General features: G+C 34.7%; 1 protein-coding gene across 5 annotated transcripts in view; it reads left to right on the top strand.

The window, feature by feature from the left end:
* Positions 1 to 6,309: 6,309 nt before the first annotated feature.
* The window catches only part of LOC149530779 (uncharacterized), a 34,205-nt gene continuing 28,149 nt past the window's right edge, over positions 6,310 to 12,365 (top strand). For 2 of the 5 annotated variants that reach the window (XM_089810929.1, XM_089810930.1), the window contains exon 1: positions 6,313 to 7,083. In XM_089810929.1, the coding sequence (XP_089667055.1) occupies positions 6,532 to 7,083 (552 nt within the window). In that variant the 5' untranslated portion in view covers positions 6,313 to 6,531. Of the gene's footprint in view, positions 7,084 to 12,365 lie in introns of all 5 variants that reach the window. The other 3 variants (XM_089810933.1, XM_089810928.1, XM_089810931.1) reach the window with 3 other exon arrangements.

Genomic DNA, 12,365 nt, shown 5'->3' with positions numbered 1-12,365 from the left:
GGACTCCTCCACCATCATCATCAAGGAGGGAAAGAGGAAGAAGACATCTTTGGCTACATCATTGGATGTGATATGCAAAACTATGAAGGAATTGAAAGATGGCCTCAGTAAGCCTCAGATTGTAAAAGTGGATAAATCTAAAGACGATAATATTTTGAGTGTTGCATATATTACTCTCAAAGTTGTCCCTAAACTGAGCCGAGCAATTTTCATGAAAGCACATGATACCTTGGTGCTTCAACATGAAAGAGCCAAAGGGTTCTTGATGATGGATGAGGCGGAGAGAGTGGAGTGGATTGCAATGACATTTGGTATGATTTAGCTATTTCAACTACTGACTGGATTGCAATGACTTATGTTGCATGATTACTCTGTTCAATGGTTTTGCATTAATCTCTAATAGCACTAAACTGAAACTATATTGATCTCACATCACTATATTGGAACTCATTATTGAGCACATTTTGACTATTTAATTGATTATTTACTTGATATATCCATAGTTTAATTGTTCATTTCATTGGCATGATTCACTCTGATTAATGGTATCGCACTGATCTCTCACAACACTATACTGGAACTCATTAGTGAGCATATATTTACTATTTTGTTAAATAAATTCTAAACAAATTGTTACAACATGTATTGGACTATTTTGCTAAATAGATTTGAACCATGATAAACTATGTATAGGTTAACTATGTATAGATAAAAGCCATGATTGTCATTGATCTTCCATGTATCCATACATAGTTTATGAGTTGGTTGCATTTAATGGTATTGCATTGATTTGTACATAGTTTATGATCTCATAAGTATGTTGAATGATTTTGCATGGATCTATACATACTTGATATATCCATAGTTTAGTTGTTCATTTCATTGGCATGATTCACTTTGATTAATGGTATTGGATTGATCTCTCACAACACTATACTGGAACTCATTAGTGAGCATATATTTACTATTTTGTTAAACAGATTCTAAACAAACTATTACAGCATGTATTGGACTGTTTTTCTAAACAAATTTGAACCATGATAAACTATATATAGGTCAACTATGTATAGATAAAAGCCATGATTGTCATTGATCTTCCATGTATCCTTACATAGTTTATGAGTTGGTTGTGTTTAATGGTATTGCATTGATCTGTACATAGTTTATGACCTCATAAGTATGTTGAATGATTTTGCATGGATCTATACATACTTGATATATCCATAGTTTAGTTGTTCATTTCATTGGCATGATTCACTTTGATTAATGGTATTGCATTGATCTCTCACAACACTATACTGGAACTCATTAGTGAGCATATATTTACTATTTTGTTAAACAGATTCTAAACAAACTGTTACAACATATATTGGATTGTTTTGCTAAATAGATTTGAACCGTGATAAACTATGTATAGGTCAACTATGTATAGATAAAAGCATGATTGCCATGTTTTGCTATTATGATTGGCACTATGATATATACAAGTAATCACATGAGCACATGTTGGAATTCATTATTGAGCACATATTGACTTTTTTGCTAAATAGATTTGAAACAAACAACCAGACACTGTTACAAAGTTTAGTTGTTCATTTCACTGGTATTGATCTCTCACAACACTATACTAGAATTTATTAGTGAGCACATATTGACTATTTTGCTAAATAGATTTGAAACAAACAATTACCACATTTATTGACTAAATTGCTAAGCAGATAGTAGATAGAAATAGAACTACGATAAACTATGTATAGGTCAGCTATGTATAGGTAAAAGCTATTGATATACTTGTAAATTTCATTATTGAGCACATATTGATTATATCTAAATAAAAGCCATGATTGCCATTGATCTACACATAGTTTATGACTTGGATCTATTTATATGGTATTGCATTCATCTCTCACATCACTATACTAGAACTCATTATTGGCAAGAAACAGTTACAAAGTTTAGTTGTCCATTTCACTAGTATTGATCTATCACAACACTTTACTAGAATTCATTAGTGAGCACATATTGACTATTTTGCTAAATAGATTTTAAACAAATAGTATGTATGTACACACATGTATATACGTATGTATGTATGTATGTATGTATGTGCATATGTATGTACACACATGTATGTACATATGTATACATACTTGATCTATGCATTGCATTGATCTCTCACAACACTATACTAAAACTCATTACTGAGCACATTTTTACTATTTTGCTAAGCATGTATGTATGTATGTGCGTATGTATGTACACACATGTATGTACGTATGTATGTATGTGCGTATGTATGTACATATGTATACATACTTGATCTATGCATAGTTTAGTCATCCATTTTATTGGCATGATTGGCATTGGTGAATACACAATTTAGTTGTTCATTTCATTGACATTCACACGATTGGTATGTGAAGTAATTCCAGATGGTTAGTTGGCTTTGTGTAATGGTATTGCATTGATCTCTCACAACACTATATTGGAAATCATTATTGAGCACATTTTTACGATTTTGCTAAGCATGTATGTATGTATGTGTGTATGTATGTATGTATGTGCGTATGTATGTATGTACACATGTATGTACGTATATATGTATGTACGTATGTATGTATGTACACATGTATGTACGTATATATGTATGTACGTATGTATGTACACACATGTATGCACGTATGTATACATACTTGATCTATGCATAGTTTAGTCATCCATTTCATTGACATGATTGGCATTGATCAATATATACTTTAGTTGTTCATTTCATTGGCATTCACACGATTGGCATGTGAAATAATTCCAGATTGTTAGTTGGCTTTGTTTAATGGTATTGCATTGGTCTCTCACAACACGTAGTTTATGATCTCGTAAATGTTTGGTATAGTTGTTCATTGCATTGTTAATTAGAGTTATATTTGAACCATACATACGTGGAATACATGAGGAGTGGCAAATGATGAATGCTCAATTGTAGAACTTGAAAGCATATAGAAATGTGATTTGCTAGATGATTGTATAGTTCATGATTCTGTCCTATGTTATATCTATAGTCCTAATTTGCTTGTATATGTTTTTATTTCTTGTCTTTTTGTCCCTATTTGATTTCCTATGTATGTTCTTGTTGACAAGATTATCAAAAGTATTTGAGGATTTCTGGTAGATGATTGTACAGTCATGATCTTGTCTCATGTTATATGTATATTCCTAATTTGCTTGGATATTTTTTTAATTTCTTGTTTTTTTTTTTTCCCACAATTTGGTTTCCTATGTATGTGCTTCTTGACAAGATTGTCAACAGTATTGATAAAGTGTCTTTCTTTTGTTTTTTTTTATTGCTCTTGATTTGTTGATATTGCAAGACCACACATGTTGATAAAAAATGAGCTATCTAATGATTGTTTACTGTGTTTGTAAACGGTCAATATTTTTGATGCCACTCCTTGGTGTATTCCATTGAAAAAATAATCAAGTTTTAATTTTTCAAGCATGTTTAGTTCATATATGCAGGATTGACCATCTAACAATACAGACAGTAATGGGAAGATTGAGTAGCATGAGAGGGTTGCCGGCGAATGTGGGGCATAAGGCCATACATCATGGATTTCTCAGTGTTTTCATATTTAACGGTGTGTTTTCACACCACCATTCAGATCACGGATATTGTTCTATCAAGTTAGCAAGTTTTCATATTGTTCATGGATATGTGATCTAGTTAGCAAGTTTTCATATTGTAGTAATTATGTGAAATTCATTATCAGAATTTCATGATGTTCAAATATGATTAATATTATTAATGATTTTCATGATCTTTTTTTAAAAATTGCATTTAAAATCTATGTAGCCAAAATTCCACATTTTTTTAAGAGCAATTATTGACAAAGCATCATTTTTCTTGTTAAAGTTATCATCAAATGTTTAATGTATGTGAATTTAAAATGGTATATTTTTTCTTATATAATATTTCACATAAAATTTTAGTTGCATATTTTGTTGAATAATTAACTAACCTAATAAATTTATTAAAAGGGAGAGATACATAGAGGGGCAGAGAGTGCGGGATAGGAAGGGGGGAGGGAGGGAGGGAGGGAGAGAGCGAGAGAGAGAGAGAGGAGCTTGTGTGTTCCTACATTTGTAGAAAGGTGTCTGTTGATGTGTGTTTTATGACTCACCAAACAGTAGAACAAAATACCGAAATATCTTATCCTCTCTTGAATATATATCTGTCTATGACCTCATCAAGATCTTAAAATGTCTCCTCCCCAATTGAAAGCATTTTCCAATTCGAAGATAGCTAGCAAAATCCTTTTGGTCTTTTCCTCCCTCCACAATATCCTTGTGTGCATAAACTCCATTGAATATTTTCAGTGTTAGAATCAAGTGAGTAGGCCCTTTCAAGCTTGGACAGATAATACTCTCCCCTAGCTCTTTATCTGCTAGGAACTTAATGGTTTCATTCTCTTGTTCACTTCATGAAATAGAATCCTCTTCTGCAAAATATGGATTCTTAACCTCCTTATCCTTATCCTATTCACCCTGATAGTTATCATTCTTCAGTGAACTCTCTTTGCAAGTTAACTCAACTAGGTACTTCGCTTTTGTCATAGTTTTCACCCAACAGGTAAGGATGCTACCTTTTGCAATTTTTTCTACAGGATCTATATCTAGATCATCAGAAAGCTCCTCTTTCAATATTATTCCTATCAAGCTTGATTCCAAATCACAAATTATACAATGATTTTGGACTCTGCGGGCTATTGCTTGGACATTTTTTCCCACTGACAGGGTCTCATCATTTTCTCCAGTCAGCAGATAAAATTTCTCATCCTGGAATGGCTCTTTATATGGTGATCTCAAATCCTTAAATCCGTGTAACAATTCACTCTTTATGTCAGCAAGCATTTCCCACTTTTTATTGGATATCCGTTGCTCCACACTTCTAGCATATTCATCAATATCAAGGGCATTTAACAGATCGAGATATTTTTTGACATGCTCAACAACCATTTCTTGTGTTTCCTCATCCATATCATCTATATCATGTCCAGCTTCTTCACAATATATGTCCTTAGCCATTTTCTTGGCAAGTTCATATGACTTTGGATGAATTCTAGTATCATCCAATGGATCTATAACATGGTTTCCGGAAGCTGCTTGTCCAGTCCCTCTAACCCTTAAAAAAACCAGTAGCATTTATAAAGACAAGTCGCTTCATAGCCTCTACAGTTGGTTGATGTAACCATTACCTGCTCAACAACTTCATACTTTTCATTTGGAGTAAGGAAATGTTCCAATGAATGAAGCTTCAATGATAATATTTCTTTGCCAAGACTACATAATGTTGCAACCATGGCCAATGGATTCTGAAGATACCGACCAAGAGCCACAACATGCCTCACAATCCCTCTCTATGTTGGCAACTGGTCCTGAGAGATGCGAGAATTCTCATATAGTGTAGGCAATAATTCATCTGCATAAACAACATTTATTGTGTCCAATCCTTCTGCCAAATCATGTGGATGAACACAAACACAGGGAGGGACAGAGGGAGGACACAAACACACACATATTTAGCGACTAAGTCACAAAGTTCGAGCTTGAGTTCGAGTTTGACAATTATGAAGTTCGGATGAACTTGACAATAAATTCAATTTGACGATAAATTTGTCTTATATAATTTTTCAAAAATATATAATATACATGATCACAATTTCCAACAATGGAACAAAAAACAACTTTGTACAAATGATTGCAAGTATGATTTTTTTTACTTTTCTTTGCTAATAAATATAATTAAAATAAAAAATAATAATCATTTTATTTATTCTTGACTAACAAAATAAAACTGTGAATATTCAAGAATAAAAAATAATAATAATGTAGTCTAATTATAAATAAATTAAATCATAAATATTAATACTTTACTCATCATGATCCTTGTGTTTCACTAATAAAATAAAATAAAACAATTTTACATCAAATTCTAATTTCAATTCGAAAATGAACAACCAAACGCAAGAAAAAGATATTCCCAGTCATATTCCGTTCCAATTCCAATTTCTAAATTGGAAATCAAACGCAGAATATAGATTTGTATATTCATCTTCCATGTCAACCAAATGATCCAACTATCTTCCTAAAACACATACCCAAGTTTTCGAAAACCTGATAATAAGATAACCTGGTTATGAGAGAAATTCATCTTCCCCAACCAAACGAAGCCTTATCTATCTTATTCATTTTTTGGACGCGCTTATATATCCCATTATATATTCCATTCTATATCAGTGCTGACAAAGTGAGTGGTCTCGCCTATGTGTCTTTTTCCAGGAAAGTAGATAAACGTATACGTGCGTAAGGAGGTCGACGCCCGCCAGCGTGGAGTTTTTAGAGAATGGGCCGGGGATTTTTTCGCGCTCCGCGTGCGTCGGGGTCGACCCTCGCCAGTGTGGAGTTTTTATATAATTGGTCAGTGTGGAGTTTTTCAATATCACATTGTTCAAGACACAAGAGAGAAATAGGCAGACCATGGCCATGGAGGGTGCTCTCCACCCCTCAATACCTCGACACACTGTTGCGGCATTATACCTTCAAGAAAGAAATTCTCTTCAGCGATACGGCCAGACTATACTGTTGCAGGTTGTTAATTTTCATACCGAAATCTTGCGGTTGGAGAGAGTTATGTCTGATCAAACACGAGGAGTTCACAAGTTTCTGAATTATTATGTGGCGATTCATGGAATGATCATCGCTGCGATATATTCAGTGCAAGTAGTACGCATGGAGATGCACTGTGCAACGGGGTGGGTCTTGCCTCTTCTCACAGCTATTGCATCTGTAGGTTTGATTTCATCAATTGCCATACATCTCTTCCACCATTTTACTGCTTTAGTCAACAGACAACTCGTTACCTATCAACTTAATGTGTTTCTTGCTAGACATTTGGGCAGCAATGAGGGTGACTTGCTACGGAGGAGTAACCCTGAGCTTTTTTTATCCATATGCAACATGGGTATGCAAGCACTTAATAGAGGGGAGCTGTCAGTAAGATTGCAGCGTCTTCAAAGCATTGCGGCTTTGGTAATATTGACTGTTTTTTCCATTTTTATATTAGTCTCCTGCAAACGTCTTTAGCTGTTGAAAAGTTTTCCCTTTGTATCGGTACTGCTTTCATTTGTTCATATAGATATTTACTTAGGGTTTTTAATGTTTTAGTTCAGTTGTATATTGGTCGCATCATTGTGTCTTGTTTTGTGTGCTTTATATCATTGTAAAAGTTTTAATACTAATAAAAATTCTGATTAGGGATTTTGGATTAAATGAGTACTTTTTTAACATTGTTGTCTATCGGGCAATTTATTTAATCATGCATGAAGAGAGTATAAATTTGTCTATCAATTACATGTTCATGGTATGGAACTTTGTCCATAGACGCACAGTTTTCAGTCTGAAAAGAAATTCGAGATGTGTTTGATTATATAATAACCCATGGTACTAGGCTATGAACAATTTTTGACCAATTCAGCATTATATTTTCAAGCTGTGTATCAATTACACATAATTACCAAAATCGTAAGTTGTACATGTTTTTATGGGACAGGTCTTTTCCAAGTGACAAATTGTTGGGGCCTTAAGCTTTCCTAGCTTTTTACGGGGCAGATCTTGCGTATTTCTACTATTTACTGAATTGTTTGCAAGTATTATTTAGAGGCTTTTACCATGCATGCTTCTCGTGGCAGGGCATTCTAGTATACATAGATGTCTAATAGAATTTTGAAAGCATTTTTTCTCGCTTACCATTTATCACTATTTACAAAAATATATTATTTTATGCAAGGTTTGTGTTAATTCCAACCTTTTCAATATAATACATGGGTTTGAACACTGCCAGACTCATCCCAAGCAAACCTTGCAAATTTCAGTGTTTTGACTTTGTAAACACATTATAGAAAACAATCTTCCAATACCTCAATTTTTGGAAGGATTAGAGAGATCAATTGTTGAGCTTGTTAATGCTGAAATAAGTAAATATAAGGGTAAACATATTTTTTCTCCTTGGGATGGCTATGTTATTCAGTGGTGGAAGGGTTTACTTTTTCCTCATCTTCCCGGTCCATTGTGTCCATCCAAGATTCCTCTTATCCGAGCACAAACCAAGTGGATTCCTCCAAGTGAGGGTTATTTCAAACTCAATTTTGATGGGGCCTCTAGAGGAAATCCAAGCAACTCTGGCTATGGCATAGTCATTAGAGGTTTTAAAGGTCATGTGATTGCAGCAAAATCATCTTCTCTCCCTCAGTGTACTAATAACAAAGTTGAGGCCTTGGGTTTGCTTTTTGGTTTGGAACTTGCAAAATCACTTTCTATATCTAAGCTACATGTTGAAGGGGATTCATCTATTATTATTAATGTGTGTATTAAACGTCATGTATATAATTGGTCCATACAGTATATATTACATCAAGTATGGTCTCTTCTTGATTCAATCTCTGAATGTTACACCATGCATACTAATTGAGAAGGCAATCTTTTGGTTGATTGTCTGGCTTATTTGGGTACTGATGGGTTTTATATTAACTCTTTACTTTCCCCACTTAACTTACTTGATCTCCCCAACATGGTTAATATTATGACAAAAGAATATGTTTAGAATAAGGCTGAGTCCTCCTCATATTCTATTTGATAGTAAATCATGACTTCTCTATGATTTCGCATGTTTTTTCTTTTATGGATCTCACTTGTTCTTTTGAGATATTATATGCAAGTCAGGGTCTTGGATTACTCTTGCATCAAATGACTTTCTAATAGCATGGTCTTAATTGAAGTTTTGGATGTAGACTAGTGATGGTAATCTCAGTGATAGTTTTTGGCTGGGCTCTTCATCTTGTCTCTGGCACCAATCAATGAATTGTATTCATATGAGTTTTGGGCTCTTTGTAATTACTATATTCTCGATTTGGGAATCTCTAGGACAAGATTCATTAGTGTTGATAAATACTCTCTCTTGATGCAGTATTTCTTCTCCTGCATCCCTTTTTTTGTATTAGGCAGTGACCGGAGTTTTTCTTTTTTGGTTCTTTTCTCTTGGAGCTTTTTTGAACCAGTTATTATTATTAATATAAATATAATGTTTCGCCAAAAAGAAAAGAAAAGATGAGAATCCACAAACTTGGGGACACCAATATTGTAGTGTAATGTGGGGAAATAAAATTCACTGGCTTGTACGTGCAAGCTAGGAATGTAGATCTATTTATGTTTTAATTACCTCAAGAGGACTATGCAACAATGTAAGGAGAATGCGTTGTGCGCTCTTGGTCTCCTTGTGTTGTGTAGTGCGATGCTTGAGTTCACAACATGGCATAACTGTCTCCCAAGCTCTATAAGGCTAGTGGTAATTACAAGCATTAATAGGTTGATCTTTTGGTGCAATTAAAACCAACAATCAATCTCGAAGCCTAGGTCATGGGTTCAAGCCTTGTGCTTGCTGCTAGGTGTGTGTCTTTTGTCTCGTTATTTTATGCAATGTTGTGCTTGGGTTTGTGACATGGCTTATCCACCTCCCATGTTCTATAAGTCTGGTGCTTGTAACAAACATTAATAGGTTGATCTTTTGGTGTAATGGCAACCAAGCAAATGTAAAAGCTTGGGAAAAGCATTGTAAAATTATAATTTGTAACATATATAACAACGCTGAGATCAGATATGCAAATGTTGACTACAAATCTGAAGAATATGGACATGGAGGAGGTTGCTGCCAGAATCTAGGCTAGATTCCGAGGGATGACAATGAATAGAGAAACAGGGTGGCCTAGTCCTAACGTTTTAGGATTTGGAAAATGATATCTAGGTTTTTTGATGCTTGATATGGACCTAGATCAATGCCTTTGTAACTTGTCACCTGGACACAAAGAAGACAGAAATTGTTGGATTGATGGGGGTTTTCCTAGCTCAAACCTTGAATTTAGAATTAACCTTGAAATTGAAATAATTGAAATGGAAATTGAAGCTTATTCAGATGTAGTAAATCTAGATCTAGAATCGAAGTATCTTATAACTTATTGATATAATTTTTTTGAATGTGATCACACGTGTTGATGAATAACTTGAGTCCACAAGACCTCAAACAAAATCAATCATGAACACATGCTTGCAGAAATGCTGTCTAGATTTTGAAGAAGAATGACTTGAATGCTTGAGCTTGATGTCTAATTAAGATAGATGGATATTTGCATGTGTGTAAATTCAGGGGGGAGGGGAGCTTTCTTTTCTACCTTTTCTTAACATTTTCAGTTTGTAATTTTGAAGGTAGTCGACACAGAAGAGGAGTTTTTTCTTTTGCAAACTAATTGTTAGAGGGTTTGAATTTGGGCTACAGTTATCAGGAACAGGTCACTTGAAGCAACCTAGTCTAGGATTGGCAACCTAGTCCTATTGACAAAGGCACGAACTAGGACTTGAAGTCTAGAATGTTGTGGGTGATGTCTGATTTTTTGGCCGTGCAAGCAAATTGAATTGGTTCGGGCATGAGAGGCAACACATGCTAAAACAGGGCCTAGTTGAGCAAGAAATTGCATTGGGATACAATTTGCGATGCTACATAATAAATCAATTTCTAAATAAAAAATAAGATAAGTGATCAAATGGTGATTAAAGTGGATACTCTGTTTTATATGAGTACGCACATTGCATGTATATTTATTTGACATTATCTTAATTATTTTTTCATTCCAAATAAATGTCTAGCAAATGTTTGCACATGGTTACTCACCAATATAAAATTACCTTTGATTATATGTCAATCCATAATTACAAGTAGATAATAACTATAATAGCCGAACTATTTCAAGAAGTGTTGGGATTAAAGAGACGGAAATAACAATTACATGCAAATATAACCAATATCCAAAAATAATAAAGCATACAAAAGAGAACACAAGATAGAAAGATTTAACATGGTTTACCCAATCCCTAGGCTACGTTCACCAAACAACGAGTCCAATATTCTTATTATCTAGTGATTACAATCTGCAATTCCTTGCAACTCAATACCGCGCAAGAACCTACTCAATTATTATCACTTAATAAAATCCCTAACCCTAAGCCATTTTTATACAAGCATTTTGCGACTTACAAATTAGGGTTACAGTTCATTACAACATGTTGGCCCTTAGTAAAATTGTCGAAAAAATAGCCTTACTGTTTTCCTTAGGGGCTACTGCCCTTGAAGCCGCCACCTTCGGACCCCCGCTCAGGCCTGACTCGACCCCAAATCCCGACGAGGATATATGGTGAGTGTACAATACTTACGTGACCAGCCATCACAAGCAAACAATCTCCTACTTGGGGATTGATTAGGCTCCAGACTAAACAACAATCTCCCACTTTGAGATTGATCCTATAGCAATAACACTACTGCATGAGGCTCCCATTGGATCGAACCACTCTGGACTTAGCTGTTCGTTTATTTTGTTCAGTCTAGAAGGCCAACCGAAGTTGAAGAGGATTTCAGCTTCTCCCTTGTCATTGCCTTTGTAAACATATCTGTTGGATTATCATTTGCATGTATCTTTTCTAGCTTTAATTGTCCATCATCCAAAACAAACCAAATGAAATGGTACTGGAATTGTATGTGTTTTGTCTTTGGGTGTAAAGTAGAATTCTTGGCAAGATGGTTGCCGACCCCGAACCCTCGCTCAAGGGCCGACCTAGCCCCAAATACCAACAAGGATACATAGTGAGTGTGCAATACTTACTTGATCATTCACCACAAGCTCACAAGAAGTGCCTTACTTATATCAATATCTTGGGTGATATTATTATTGATGATACTACAATGATGCTCATCATAATCCTTATATAGAAGATTCTTCATTGACATAGCACTTGATATAAAAAAATTGTTAAAATGTTAAACATGTAGGTCACCATAATTGTAATCCCTAGTGTCCCAAAACTCCTATCTGCAAATTCATGTAAGTTTGACCATAGATTGCAAACTCAACGAGTACTTGCGAGCTTTTGAATTGCTTGAGTAACTTGTAGGTTTACTCATTGGCCCGAAAAACACTATACTTGCGAAAAATCATCCAAAAACTTGATCAAATCATCAAGAAACTGACAAAATTTGCATCTAGGGCAAGATGTGAGTCAAAACCAAGTCACATGTGGGTTAAGTACTTAAAAAAACACAATGAAATCCAAGTATTCCATGAGGATGTGTCCCTCCAAAAAGCTCTGCATTCCCTATATGGGGACATTTGCAAGACTTGGGGACTTGGGGGAAATGATCCCCCACATCACCATCACCACCTCTGCCACTTCCACAAGAGACGTCATTGCTTGATACATTGTACATGCCATTA

Source organism: Cupressus sempervirens, chromosome 11 (genome assembly GCF_028749045.1).
Source record: "Cupressus sempervirens isolate cs-2001-9-10 chromosome 11, ASM2874904v1, whole genome shotgun sequence".
NCBI lineage: Eukaryota > Viridiplantae > Streptophyta > Pinopsida > Cupressales > Cupressaceae > Cupressus > Cupressus sempervirens.
The sequence above is the reverse complement of the archived record's forward strand: the minus strand, read 5'-3'. Positions and strand labels throughout refer to the sequence as shown.